General features: G+C 39.5%; 1 protein-coding gene across 2 annotated transcripts in view; it reads left to right on the forward strand.

Moving 5' to 3' along the window:
• The window catches only part of NLK (nemo like kinase), a 150,538-nt gene extending 141,873 nt beyond the window's left edge, over positions 1-8,665 (forward strand). Inside the window, exons 9-12 of one of the 2 annotated variants that reach the window (XR_002337277.1) lie at positions 4,422-4,620; positions 5,521-5,614; positions 6,873-6,999; positions 8,106-8,665. Coding sequence is in view for 1 of the 2 variants with exons in the window: in XM_021067474.1 (XP_020923133.1) it covers positions 4,422-4,620; positions 5,521-5,614; positions 6,873-6,927 (348 nt within the window). In the remaining variant the exon portion in view is untranslated. Of the gene's footprint in view, positions 1-4,421; positions 4,621-5,520; positions 5,615-6,872 lie in introns of both variants that reach the window. The other variant, XM_021067474.1, reaches the window with a different exon arrangement.

The raw sequence follows: 14,899 nt of genomic DNA on the forward strand, positions 1-14,899 counted from the left end.
ACCTCATGGTTCCTAGTCAGATTGGTTAACCACTGAGCCACGATGGGAACTCCTACAAGCAGTATTTTTAAAGCACAACAATAATTGTTAGGAATTTAGAAGTCACTTTTTTCATTTGAACAAAAACATCTTTTACCTTGCATATATACGTCTTCCTGTCATCACACATCCTTTTACATTCTTTAAAAAAAAAAATACACATGTACTTTAACCCAAAGGTATTTACACATTTTGTAAACTGTTTATTGATGGCTGCTTAATAATATATTAATGAAGAGCCTGGATATATCAAAATTATGTTGTCCAGATATCTAAAGACTGCTTATTAATTCAGATTAATACTAATACTTAACTAATACTAATACTTAATGTAAAATAATGAGATTAAAACTTAAGTTAACACATTAGGTCTTTATGATTTGTAGCATACACGAAACTAATTTCTTTTTAGAAGTACATTACTATTATCATTCATCTAATTTAGTTGAACACATAATTTTGCAATTCCATAATCTTAGACAGTGATATTAGTTTATCTGATCAGCAAAACCAGTAGGAAAAAAATCAGATTCAAAATAATTTGTCTTTTTATGAGACAACAAATTCCAAATTTATATAAGCTAGAATATTATATTAGCATTATTTGTACATGGAAGTAAAATCAGAAAGGAAACAGATGTTTTTAAATTTTTACAACTATTAACTCAGACTGATTTGTCCAAAGAGTCATTTTGCATTCAATTATCTTATACAGTTATATTCCAGATAGTAAAACTTCTAAGTTGTGGAGTTCCCCTTGTAGCTCAGCTGTAACAAACCTGACTGGTATACTTGAGAAGGCAGGTTCGATCTCTAGCCTCACTCAGCAGGTTAAGGATCTGGCATTGCTGCAAGCTGCAGCATAGGCCACAAACATGGCTCAGATCCTGTGTTGCTGTGGCTGTGGTCAGGCTGGCAGCTGTAGCTCCGATTCGACCTCTACTCTGGGAACTTCCATATGAGGCCCTAAAAAATAGAAAAGGAAAAAAAAAGAAAAAGAAAACTTCTAAATTGTTTAAGATGAATGTTTTTTGCTTACTTTGTAACCTAGTAATCAAGAGTATTATTTTAACTCAAAATTAAAGCCTTGTTTTTCTTTTCTTTTCTTCTTTTTTTGCCACATCTATGGCATGTAGAAGTTCCAGCACCAGGGATTGAACCCATGGCACAGCTGTAACCAGAGCCACAGTTGTGACAACAGTGGATCCTTAACCTGTTGAGCCACAAGGGAACTCCAAAGCTTTTTTTTATTATTATTATTCTTTTTAGAGCCACACCCTCAGCATATGGAGCTGCATCTGCATCCAGTGCCACAGCTCATAGTAGCACTGGATCCTTAACCCACTGAGCAGGGCAGGGATCAAACCTCATGGATACTAATTAGGTTCATTACCACTGAACCACAACGGGAACGCCTCCAAAGCTTTTTTAAATCTCTGAGTTACAACTTGGGCAAGAAAAAGTTTCTAAGAGCCAAAATATTTTATTCATAAGGAAGAATAATGTCTTCAAATTTTTGCATTTCTTTTTATATGCCTTTAATGTGTTAATATTGTTTCTAAAGGCCAGTTGGAATAGGAGTTTGCTGTTTGATTTTTAAGAGATTTCATAATATATTAACTTCTTGCAGAAGTATACAAAGTACATCGGTTTATGGAGTTCCTGTCATGGCTTAGCAGTGACAAGCCCAGCTAGTATCTGTGAGGATGCAGGTTCGATCCCTGGCCTCACTCAGTGGATTAAGGATCCAGCAATGCCATGGGCTGTGCTGTAGGTTACAGACTCGGCTTGAGTCTGACGCTGCTGTGGCATAGGCTGGCAGCTTACAGTTCTGACTCACCCCTAGCCTGGGAACTTCCATATGCCAAGGGTGTGACCCTAAAAAGACAAAAAAAAAGTACATCAATTTATATTTGTAAAATAGAAATTTTTATCACTCTTATTCAAAACAAGAAGAGCTAGTTTTGATAAAGCAACAAAATCTAGGATAGAAACAGTGTCCATATCTATTACAAATTTTGATTTGTAAGATAAGGAGTTTCTGTCGGGGCTCAGAGGTTAACGAACCTAACTAGTAAACATGATGTGGCAGGTTCAATCCCTGGCCTTGCTCAGTGGGTTAAGGATCCAGCGTTGCCTTGAGCTGCAGATGTGGCTCGGATCCCGAGTTGCTATGGCTGTGGCTTAGGCCAGCGGCTACAGCTCCAGCGTTGCCTTGAGCTGCAGATGTGGCTCGGATCCCGAGTTGCTATGGCTGTGGCTTAGGCCAGCGGCTACAGCTCCGATTGGACCCCTAGCCTGGGAACCTCCATATGCCTCGGGTGCAGCCCTCAAAAGACCAGAGACAAAAAAAAAAGAAAGAAAGAAAGAAAGAAAGAAACAACATGTGATTAACATATCTAGGACAGGAGTTCCCAGGCACAGTGGGTTAAGAATCCAACTGCAGTGGCTTGGGGGAAAAAAAGATTTCTAAGACATAATTATGCACCATTAGGTCCTTCAAAAGAACACTACTATTAAATCTTTGAAATTTTTTACTTTTTTTTCTGAATTTATTAGCGTAACAGTTTTTCTTTTCAGGGTTCATACCTCTTACAAATGACTGTATCCTTTCTTCAGCCTTGTCGCAAAAGTCCCAAAGAGACTTTCGTTTGTTTAGGGAAATGAACGTTGATCATTGCATTTCTAGGGATTTGATTTACTTTTTGTTCAAAGGTTTCTCTTAGGTAAAACACTTGAGAGGCCCCCATACTGGTACACACAGGACGTAAAAACAGAGCATGCCGTCCATAGTTAGAAAAACACCGAAGTCTCTTCAGCTCTGCATCTGAAATTTCAGGAAGTATCACACAGACAAACAAAAAAGACTTAACAGGGGCACCAGATTCCTTCTGTGGTGTCAGCTGACAGGGACCCAGTTTCTGACATCTGCCACCTGACATTAATGACTTCATGGTCATATGATAAAATTAAAACCCAGATTCAGTCACTGCTGCCACCAGCATGGACACGATCAGCCATGCTCAGGCAGAAACAGAAACAGACTTGGCCAGTCACCAGATTTAGTGGACAGAAGCCAAAGAGCTCAATGCCACCTGTGAGACTGGCCGGTGATGCTGAGGATTCAGAGGTGGCCAAGGTGCACTGTCATTTCTTTAGGTTCTGACCTTTACCCCAGTGGAACCTCTAGGAAGAGCTGGACTCATTGAGGAAAAAAAGTTGAGTTGCTAAGTGTGCTAGTGAGTCAGACTTTAGAGGGCTGCATTATCAAACTAATAGTCAGTGAAAGGAACAAATCCAGGGTTAGCAAGTTTACCTTCATCTCTTCATGGTGGATAAACACGGCTTTCTATTGAGATTATCATATCCTGAAAGGTCACGACATGCCTTTCAACATCAGCATAGCGAAAAATCAGAGATAAAGTGGTTTTTTAGGGAATCCAGGTTTATGGGAAATAGTTGAGATTTTGTTATTTGGGGGAATAGAACCAGTTGGAGTGGTCCAGTTATTTTTGGTTTGCGTGCAAACGGTTTTCTTTTTTTTTCAGTTGTGTTATATGACGTGCTGGATCATATTGGAAGCAGGGCAGAGTGTCAGGTTTTGTTCTACTCCACTATCGAGCCATCCTTAAATCCTTTAAAATCCACTTTTTCTCAATAGTGCTTACATGTCCACTGAGTTAAAAGTAGGGACCACTTTCTCCTTTTTTTAATGGAGAAATGAGTTTAGAAGTTCATGGTTTATGTAATCTAAAACTAGTATACTGAACAGTCTGATCTGAAATGCCAGAAAACCCCAGGCTGCTGATATTCACACTGCTGATATCAAAACATGGCCTTCAGGCCATTATCTGTGCCTAACTCCAGCAGCTTTCAGGTAGGCTTTTGCCGTAAGTTGATTTGGTATTCCACCTGTTTGAAGCAGCTTTGTAAAATTGACCCCTTGATCACATCTCTTCTAAATGCTGAGACATGTTTCGAAAATGTAACTGTTATTTAAAATGTAAACATATTCCTTCCAAAGCATTACATATTTAAATGTCCTGATATTTGTCATTTTTGGCCCTGCACAGACTATTTCAAGGTAGGAGCTTTTCAGGATTTAGCAGAAAGTCATTTCTAAGTGCTTTCTGGTGATATGTAGTGGTTTGTAACAGGAGTTTGTCGTCTTAAGGTCATATATTCCCTCTTCTGCTCCATTACCCACCTCTGAACTCAATCTCCCTTCTTCTTCTTACCACCTACAATTATCCCCGTATACAGGATGTACGTAAATTACATATAAACTGTGCAAAGCAGTCACTGTGGCTTGTGAAAGATCCTGTGTGGACAGTCATGTTTATCTGTAGTGTTGATGTGCTGGTCTCTAAATCTGATTTCAGTCCAAAAGAATATCCGCTAAGGATGCCTTAGCCCACCCCTACCTAGATGAAGGGCGACTACGCTATCACACGTGCATGTGTAAATGTTGCTTTTCCACTTCGACGGGAAGAGTTTATACCAGTGACTTTGAGCCCGTCACCAATCCCAAATTTGATGACACTTTTGAGAAGAACCTCAGTTCTGTTCGACAGGTTAAAGGTGAGTATCTTTTTCTGGCCTTCGGCCAGGCAGGATGACTCATAACATTGTCTGTTACATGGCCATGAGAAGCTGAGATCTGGATGGTGATCAAAGCTCCTTTACATGTTTATTTTAGAAACTTGCATTATAGCTGTTTATCTAGAGTATATATGCCAAGAAAGCTACACGTGTTGTAAAAACACTGATTTAACATTACATCCAAGGGAAGGTCAGGCAGAGGAATGAACATTTTGTTCTTGTTTTCAAAGCTGACTTAGTGAGTGTGATTCAATATATTTAATATGTAATTCACTCAGTGGGATTTCATGGAATGAAACACATTGGACGACTTCTTTATGTAACATGCAAGGTTTTAGAACACATAAACATCCACTGAGCGAGCCATCAGAATTTCTGATGGTCTACTCCAAATTTCCTGATATGATCTCCTATTGGGGTGGGGGTGAGGGTTAATGACATCCAGAATTCTGAGTGGTTTTAAGTGTCTGCTCAAGGACGTTGTAGAAGAGAAAGTAGTCCCTAAAGTAACTAGCCTGAAACTATATACCTAAATATCATTTGAGGGTTTTAAAGTGACTTTCAAAAAGGCAATAATTACCAGCAATTTAGAAGAGTTTATTTAGTTACTCTCAAATTTAGAGACCATTTACTCCTTCCACTGATGGGGTTTCCAGTCCATGTAACGCCACTTTGGGGGGGGGGTTGCCTGTGTTTCGCAGCAACTGTCATTTTTGATTTCAGGAAAGTTCCACTGGATCCTACTCATAGATGACATGTGTTTGATTTAACCAAACCACTAGGAAACACAGTTTGAGGCTGATTAGCGTTAACCCGAGAATCCACTGCTCCCGGGCCTGCACCTTAACATGGGTTGTATGATGTTTGTTTTCTCTACAGAAATCATTCACCAGTTCATTTTGGAACAGCAGAAAGGAAACAGAGTGCCTCTCTGCATCAACCCTCAGTCTGCTGCTTTTAAGAGCTTTATTAGGTAACTATATGTATGTAATTCTAACTATCCTGTTAGAAGTAAAAGGATGCCCTTTGTGGCTTTGTTAGCAGATTTCTGGTTTTATTTGTATTAGATAAAAGGTCCAACTGGAAGTTTCTGTTAGGAGTTTGGGCTTTAGTCGAAAGCGTATTCAAAGTGTAAGTGTTTGTTTTTACCCAGCTCCAGTTCACCGTGGTCACGGTGGTCGTTTTTCCCCAGATGACCATTAGACTGCCTGAGCCGTTGTGGGGATCCGCCTTCCACCACCGTGCAGCAGCCACGGCCCTGGCAGTGGACACGAGCCTCTCGGCTCCCAGACCATCCCCACCACCTTAGTAATAACTGCACGCAAGAAAACTATGTTTTCTAGGTGGACTGCCGGGGTATCCTATTTAGAAGAGAAGCCAACAGTCTTATTGGTTAAAGAGCTATAAGCCTCCTCCAAAACTTAGGGAGCCTCATTCTCTTTCTCCTTTCCTTCTCTTTTTCCCTAATTCCTTGTATCAGTCAAGTCAGGAGACAGAAACCACACCCAGTAGTAATGTGAACTGGGAAACTTTAATAACACGAAGCATTAACTAGGAAAAGATGGTTAAGTACTAAAAGGGATGAAAGAGGATGCTGAAGAGTCCTGAAGTAGCAGATGCAGAAAGCAGGGGCTCTCTGGACTAAGGGAGAATGACCGAGGAAGAAACACAACTCAGAGGAAGCCCCTCCACCCACGGCCTCTTTGGAGGGGATCTGGCTCCCATAGGAACACAGCAGGAGGGTGATGAAGAAACTTCAAAAAGTGGGGGTAGAGCTGATCCATCAGAGAGCCTGCTGGATTGCAAAGAAACTTGCCAGAAAGTTGGGTAGACCGAAGCTGGGCCTTCCACCTCAAACAAACAAACAAAGCATGCCAGACCCGGAAGGGAGGTGGCTTCCTCGTGCTATGGCCTTGCAGGTGCCCTTCCAGCGCCCTCTGCTGACAAAGGCTCACATCCGCTTGGGGGCTCAGGAGAAAGGTGAACAAGATCTGGCTCAGGTATCAAAGCAGGACCCAGGGCGGCTTTGGATCCCAGAGGCCACACCCTTCCTGCCTTTCTCCCTCTCCTTTTCCCTCTCCTCCCTGCTTCTCTTTCCCTACCCCTCGCTTTTCTTTTCACTGGCCTTGACATAGTGTTGAAAGTGATTGAACTTACTGAGGGAGGAAGAGGGGAGTTTGCCTTCTGTGGTAAACACTGCAGCCAAACTCAGCGTGTCTCTTTTCTTCCAGTTCCACTGTTGCTCAGCCGTCTGAGATGCCTCCATCTCCTCTGGTGTGGGAGTGACTGTGGAAGATAATGTACTACTGAAGATGTAATGTAGCTTTCCACTGGAGTCTGGGATTTGCAATTCTGGAGGTTAATCATGCTTGTACTGTAATTTTACTAATGAAGTTTTAAATTAACAACCACTACTTGTATGATATGAATAATATTTAGAAATGTTACTAGAGTTTTAATCTTGTAAAGTGGTTGTGCTTTTAGAAGAAAAATATTTTACCCAGAGTTGCACATGTTTTATGAATTTTAGTGCAGCTGTTATGGCTCACCTCAGAACAAAAGAGAATTGAACCAAATTTGGGAGTTTGGGGTTTTGTGTTTTTGTTTTGTTTTGTTTTTCTTTTTTAAAATGAAGTGAGATTGTTCACACACACATACACAAAGGACAGTAATACATTTTGATATTTGAGCCATTCCTAAAAATTGGGGGTTTTCTAAAACAAAAGAATCTAGAAACCTTGCCTGCGACCAATCATGGAGCCACGAGAGCTGATTGTGGCTGCACCTCGGGGGAGGGGGGAGGGGGAGGGGCATGCCACCTCATGATCAAGCCCTATAATTAGCTTCTCATTAGAGCCGTGACGGTGATGTGTGCTGTCTAAAATCCAATGTTGTGGGTAGAGAGAATGAGTTTGTGACTAGGAGAGACTCAACTTTTGTTTTCCTTACCCGGTATAAATATATATATATATATTTAATCTATTTTTATTAGAAGTTTTTCTGCTCTTTCTTACATAAAAGAACCCCCAAGCATGCATCTTTCATGTGTGTAAATAATTCATTTCTGGGCTAATTTCAAAAGAACCCCAACATTGCCGTATAGAGAGAGAACTAGCTTGCACATTTTAGGTCTGTGAAATTTTGTGAGACTTTTCCTGCACTGGACAGTAAAATAAATAAAAGACAAAAACAAATTTAAAAAAAAAATTAAGCCACAAAAAAAGGCACATAGGGAATTATGTCAAATGTGTTTGTGTCCTTAGGCAAAGCTGTGGGAGTCTTGAAATGTCACAGTAGTAAATAACTTATTACTTTTTGACAAATTCTTTTTTCTGTTGGAACACTGAATTCTTCTGTGCATATGTATATATGAATACAAATTGAAGGCCTCTACCTCCTGGAGTTATACAACTTGGCTTGTTTACCTCCACATGCTGATGATGACTATTTTTTTTTTTTTTAAGTTCAATGTGGAGACTTGAAACTTGAATGTCCCTTCCAACTTTTATATTAAAAATAAAAAGACAAGAAAATTGAAGATCGTTTTTCACCTGTACAAGGAATACTAATGGATCGTCTTAAAATTGGTCTAGGAAAAAACCTTGGTGTGTGTTATGGACAATTAACTGTTAAAGTTATTGTAAGTTATCTGTATTTAGCAGAGTATTTTCATCTTGAGTGATCTGAGCTGAATTTGAAGACTATTAATAAGTTATGTTTGGAAGTTTTAACTTCAATGAAGTAATTATTTGCTGTGAAAGAAACAAACATTGAATTACTAAACAAAGATGGTGCAATATCTTTGTTTTTTTTTTATGAGGCTCCTGAGAATCAACCCAACTGAAGCATTTCAATTCACTTGAATGAGAAACGTGTTTAGTATCAAAAGAGCCCAAGAAGACACTGGTGTGAAAGGTACAATCTCAGAGGTTGGTCAATTACCGTGGCACACTTACTGGTCACTTTGTACAATGTAGATTTGAAGTACAGTGGTGAAAACATTAAATGTGACATTTGAAAAAGATGTGTCATCTGTTTTATTTCAATTCCTTTTTGTTTTCTCTCAGTACAGCCTGTATCCCGTGTTTGCAAAGTTTTGAGACATTTCCTATTTATATATTTCCATTTCAGACTTTGAGGAAATCAGTTGTGCGTTTTTCAAGATCGCCAAAAACATAATGGTAACTTAGTTAACCAATGTCAAAGATACTGTGATTTAATATATGCAATTTGAAAGTCTTTTTAAATCTTAGAGTCTAATCTGGTGGTTTTCAAACTTTTTTTTTTTTTAAGCACAGAATCCTATTTTCATGTGAATCGAACTCCAATACTGTGGAGTCCATTATATTAAACAAATAAAAGCGGACTCCTGGGTGCAGCAGACTGCTAAGGGGGCTCGATCCCCTCCCCTCCTCTTCCTTTCTGCCTCCTGCTCCAGGCCTCTCAAAGGTACTTCCGCCATGGAAGAAGTCCCAGCGGGGTGGTTGTGTGAGTAAGACCTGACACCAGACTGCCTAAATTCAAAACACATTCTCTGAAGCTGGCTAAAGCAGCATTACTCTTGGGGTTATAGATGGCATGTGTACTCCCACCTCTCCTTTCTTGACTTAGCAAAATGAATGGATTTTTCCTGACATGGGGGGAGCTGACTATTATGCGTTCATACAAATGCTAGTTTATTTTTCCAACAAACTTTTGAAACCCTACAAAGTACCAATAATAACTTATAAGGAAGCCTTGTAAATATAAGTAATGCTTACATGAGAAAACTAGTTTTCATCACAAGAGCGTTATGAATTAATTGCACATATAACACTCTGAAACTAAACTTCTTCCCAGATAAACATTAGAGAAAACTCGTTGACCTGTTCCCACTGGAACCTGCTGAGCTAACCAGGGGATTTGTGCCTTACTTTGTTTTTCCTCTATGGTAAGTCATTTTAAATACTACTTTTATATTAAAATATATTAAAGAATAGAATGCATAATTTGCATGTATTTTTAAACTAAGGCAGCTTTTGAGGGGCTGTTCTCTATTATGCTTTAGTAATGTATGGACAGCCCAGTAGTAAATGGACACATTTAGAGTCTTCTCCGCAGTATTTGCCTCGCCGCTTCTCTGTCCTTGGTCTTCCCTGGTCTTTCTTTGGCTTTTGAAACTACTGTCCTCTCCCTTTTGAAGGGACCACAGCTCTCCCTTACAGGTTCCTTGCTCTGCTTAATCCTCACATGTTTCTGTTCTCTGGGCTAGAGATCGATCCTGGATTTTCATCCTGCTCTAAAGCCAAGGGTTCTCCACTTGGCCACATGGTAGAATCACCTGGAGAACTTTCAGAAATTTCTATGCCAAGGCCACACCCCAGAATCTCTGGAAGCAAAGTCAGGCATTAATTCCATGTTGTGGTTTTGTTTGTTTGTTAAGTTCTCCAGTTGATTCCAAAGTGCGGCCAAGGTCCACTGCTGGACATGCTTGTGGCCTCATCCACCTTTGGCCTCTTTCGCTGTGAGAGAATAACCCCAAATCTCTTACTTATACCCTGATTTTTTATACTAGATATGTTAGAACTTTCCACTAGGTATCTCATGGGTACCTCAGCCATGCCAAAAATGAAATTAATGTGTTACCCCCCGTTTTATTATTATGAAATCATTCTCACTTCCCACTAGCTCTTTTTTTCTCCTTCCAAAATGGTTGGGGCTTAATCAGCTAGCGCCATCCTTAGCTTTTCATGAGGAGTTGCAAATGTGCTTGGAGTTAAGGGGGCAGAGCTGTGCACTGAACTGGGCCTCCTCTCTTCACATTTGGTTAGGACCAGTCCCAAGGTGGTGCTCCTGACAGCACAGCACAGGCTTTTCTTTTTTGGCAGGTGAGATGAAAGAGAATGACTGTAGTTATGGTGCTGCATCAGCTCCCTACCTCCCATCCCTGGGCTTCACTTCCACTCAGTTACATAAGCCAGAAGTCAGAGTCCTCTTAGCCCCATCTCAGCTCCAGAATTCCTTCACATTTTGCATTCCATTCTTTAATGTACTTTTATCTCAATATTTAAAATAATCTATCATACAGGAAAAACAAAAATTGTCCATTTAATAAGTGCTATTCAATCTTGGGTTCTGTTTGTTTTTTGCTTTTTCGGGCCGCACCCTCGGCATATGGAGGTTTCCAAGCTAGGGGTTGAATTGGAGCCACAGCTGCTGGCCTATGTCACAGCCATGCCAGATCCTTAACCCACTGGGTGAGGCCAGGGATCGAACCCACAACCTCATGGTTACTAGTCGGATTCATTTCCACTGTGCCACAATGGGAACTCCCAATCTTGTTTTCCACTTTAGAAATCAGGTCTGAATTGAAAAGACTGACTACTCACCGAATTTAAGATCCAGTCTCTCCTCTCAGGTTTAAAATATTTTGAGAATCAAACACCTAAGTGATAACATTTTTCCCTGTACTTTTAGGTGATTTTTATCAGTGAGTGAATAATGCCCAGACACTTGGAAAAAAGTGGTAAATTACCACATTTTCCGGTTGATGTTGATAGAATTTTTAACAAGCAGATCCTTTTGCCAAGAGGTGTTTATGTTAGACTTCAAAGATCTCTGAAACAGTGGTCAGTCTCCTACTCTCTCAGGAAAATACTCAGTAAAAAAAGATCTTTACATAGTCAAGGAAAGATGGGCTTGTTTTTACTTAGGTTTTGATAATTAGTATTATCATTTTCACAGGTCATTATTCTTATAGCCACCTATTTTTATCCATTTCTTAATTACAGTAATTCTATCATTTTTTTAAAATGAACACCTTTACCTTCGAGTTCCTGAGAATGCTTATACCTGAGAAGAAAAACCTTGTAAAGACAATATTGTGAGTTCCTTTTACAAACTATGTTGTTTGTGTATTAGTAACACATTCACATGGTACAACCTACACAAGGATAGTGAGAAGGAAATTGTTCTCTCCAGAGTTGCAAACCACTGTTTGCAGTTTCTGGGGACCATTCCAGGGATACCATGCATGGTGAAGCTTAGACGTTTTTACAGGAATGACGGCACAGTATGCACTGCCCTGTGCCTTGCCCTTTCCATCAGATGTGAAGGTTTTTCCACATGAACACATATAGAACTAAAGCTTTTCATTTGAGCCACTTTCTTATGAAGGCAAACAGTGAAAAACGTGAATGTATCTTCTCTTATCTATGTTGTTATCCTTTGTCATACATTTTTTTTCCCATAAAGAAAACCAGTGTTCCCCTAGGTAACCCATTGCTCACATGTGTAATAGTCTATGTTTTCTAAATCATTTTTTATTTTGCTACAAATTTTCTTAAAAAACAGGTATTCTAAACCACATTTAAAAGAAAAAACTATCCATTTTTTCCATCCCACTAGAGAAAAATCAAAAGGCATTTAGCTATATAAACTTCCTCAACCTTCGCCAGATTCAGATGTGGCTCTATCTGCTCATTTGTGTACCTTTTTTCATTTCCATACTATTTGCCAAAACTCATCATTCAGCAGTTCTTCAGTTATTTTGTCAACAAGGGCCTTAAAAATTAATTTCTTTATCATATACATCATTATACATATGGCAAATATAGACCAATAGCATAATCAATCATTAATTTCTATACTTTCATCTAACTATCAAGAATAGGTTGAGCAGAGTTTTACAACCAGTTGTGTTCATATATCTTTTTGACTATAGGAAAAATATTTGATTTTTATTTCCAGCAATATAGATGATTAGATATTCTATAAAAACCATATAGAAAAAGTGTGGCGGTTCCTTAAAAAATGAAAAATAGATTTACTATGTGGTTCAACAACCCTATTCCTGGGCATGTATCCAGAAAAAATGAAAACTCCAATTCAAAGAGACACATGCATCCCAGTGTCCATAGAGGTACTATGTACAATGGCCAAGAGATGGAAGCCAGAGACAGGTTTCAGACGGCAGAGTAGAAGGACTGGTGCTCATTTTCTCTCATGAAAACAACAAAATTACAACTAACTTGTGAGCAACTTTCAGCAAAATGGACTGGAAACTATCGCAAAAGTTATCGTACTCCAAAAGACAGAGGAAGCCACATCAAGATGGTAGGAGGGATGGTTATGCAATATAAGCAACCCCATACCCTCTGGGTGGGCAGCCCACAGACTGGCAAGTATCTGTAGCAAAGAGGCTTCCCCATGGGAGTAAGAGTTCCAAGCCCCACATGAGGTTCCCACAACTGGGGATCTGGTATTTGGAGGAGGAGCCTCCAGAGCATTTGGCATCGAGGGTCAGGAGGGCTTGAGCACAGGAGCTGCACAGGACTGGGGGAAACAGAAACTCCACTCTTGAAAGGCACACACAGGCTTTCGTCTTGGGGCTAAGCAGAGATTCCATAGGAATCTGGGTCAGATCTGCCTGCAGTTCTTGAAGGATCTCCTGGGAAAATGGGGTGACTGTGGCTCATGAGAAGAGAATACAAATGCAGGATACTGGAGATGCACTTGCAGTTAAGAGACCAATAACTTAAAACAATCTTGTGTGTGTGTATTGCTTTTTGTTTGTGTATTGTTTGTTTGCCATTAGCAAACCAAAAATATCCAATAGATACACACACAAACAAAAAGCAATCCAAACACAACACTAAATATCATCACCAAACCACAAGAGAAGAAGGGAAGAAAAAAGACCAACAGAAACAAATCCAAAACAGTTAATAAAATGGCAATGAAAACATACATTATCAATAATTACCTTAAATGTAAATGGACTAAATACCCCAACCAAAGGCATAGGCTGGCTGAATGGATACAAAAACAAGACCCATATATATGCTGTCTTCAAGAGACCCACTTCAGTTCTAGGGACACATACAAATTGAAAGTGAGAGGATGGAAGAAAATATTCCAAGCACATGGGAATCAAAAGAAAGCTGGAGTAGCAATATTCATATCAGACAAAATAGACCTTAAAATAAAGAATATTATAAGCAACAAAGAAGGACATTCGTAATGATCAAAGAATCAATCCAAGAAGATAACAACAATTGTAAATATATACGCACCCAACATAGGATCAACTCAATATATAAGGCAACTTCTAATAACCTTAAAAGGAGAAATTGACAATAACACAATAATAGCGGGGATTTTAACACCCCACTTACAGCAATGGACAGAGATCGTCCAGACAGAAAATCAACAAGTAAACACAGGCCCTAAATGATGTATTAGATCAAATGGACTTAATAGACATTTATAGAATATTCCATCCAAAAGCAGAATACACATTCTTCTCAAGTGCACATGGAACATTCTCTGGATTTATCCCACTCTGGGCCACAAATCAAGCCTTGGTAACTTTAAGAAAATTGATATCATATCAACCATCTTTCCAACCACAACTCCCTAAGACTAGAAATCAACAACAAGAAAAAAATCTGCAAAAAACACCAACACGTGGAGACTAAACAACATGCTACTAAACAACCAATGGATCACTTAAGAAATCAAAGAGAAAATTTTAAAAAATACCTGGAACGGAGTTCCCGTCGTGGCGCAGTGGTTAACGAATCCAACTAGGAACCATGAGGTTGCGGGTTCGTCCCTGCCCTTGTTCAGTGGGTTAACAATCGGCGTTGCTGTGAGCTGTGGTGTAGGTTACAGACACGGCTCCGATCCTGCGTTGCTGTGGCTCTGGTGTAGGCCGGGGGCTACAGCTCCTATTTGACCCCTAGCCTGGGAACCTCCATATGCTGTGGGAGCGGCCCAAGAAATGGCAAAAAGACAAAAAACCTGGAAGCAAATGACAAAAAAGACACAACAATCCAAAACCTATGGGATGCAGCAAAAGCAATTCTAAGAGGGAAGTTTACAGCAATACAAGCCTACCTCAGGCAACAAGAAAAATCTCAGATAAACAACCTAACTCTATACCTAAAGCAACTAGAGAAAGAAGAACAGACAAAACACAAAGTTAGCAGAAGGAATGAAATCATAAAGATCAGAGCAGAAATGAATGAAATAGAAATGAAGAAAACCATAGAAAAGATCAGTGAAACTAAAAGCTGATTCTTTGACAAGACCAACGAAATTGATAAACCCTTAGCCAGACTCATGAAGAAAAAAGAGGATTCAAATCAGTAAAAATGAAAAAGAAGTTACAACAGACATCACAGAAACAAAGGATCATAAGAGACTACTACAAGCAACTGTATGCCAATAAAACAAACAACCTAGAAGAAATGGACAAATTCTTAAAAAAGTACAC

Source organism: Sus scrofa, chromosome 12 (assembly GCF_000003025.6).
Source record: "Sus scrofa isolate TJ Tabasco breed Duroc chromosome 12, Sscrofa11.1, whole genome shotgun sequence".
In the NCBI taxonomy this organism is placed as follows: Eukaryota; Metazoa; Chordata; class Mammalia; order Artiodactyla; family Suidae; genus Sus; species Sus scrofa.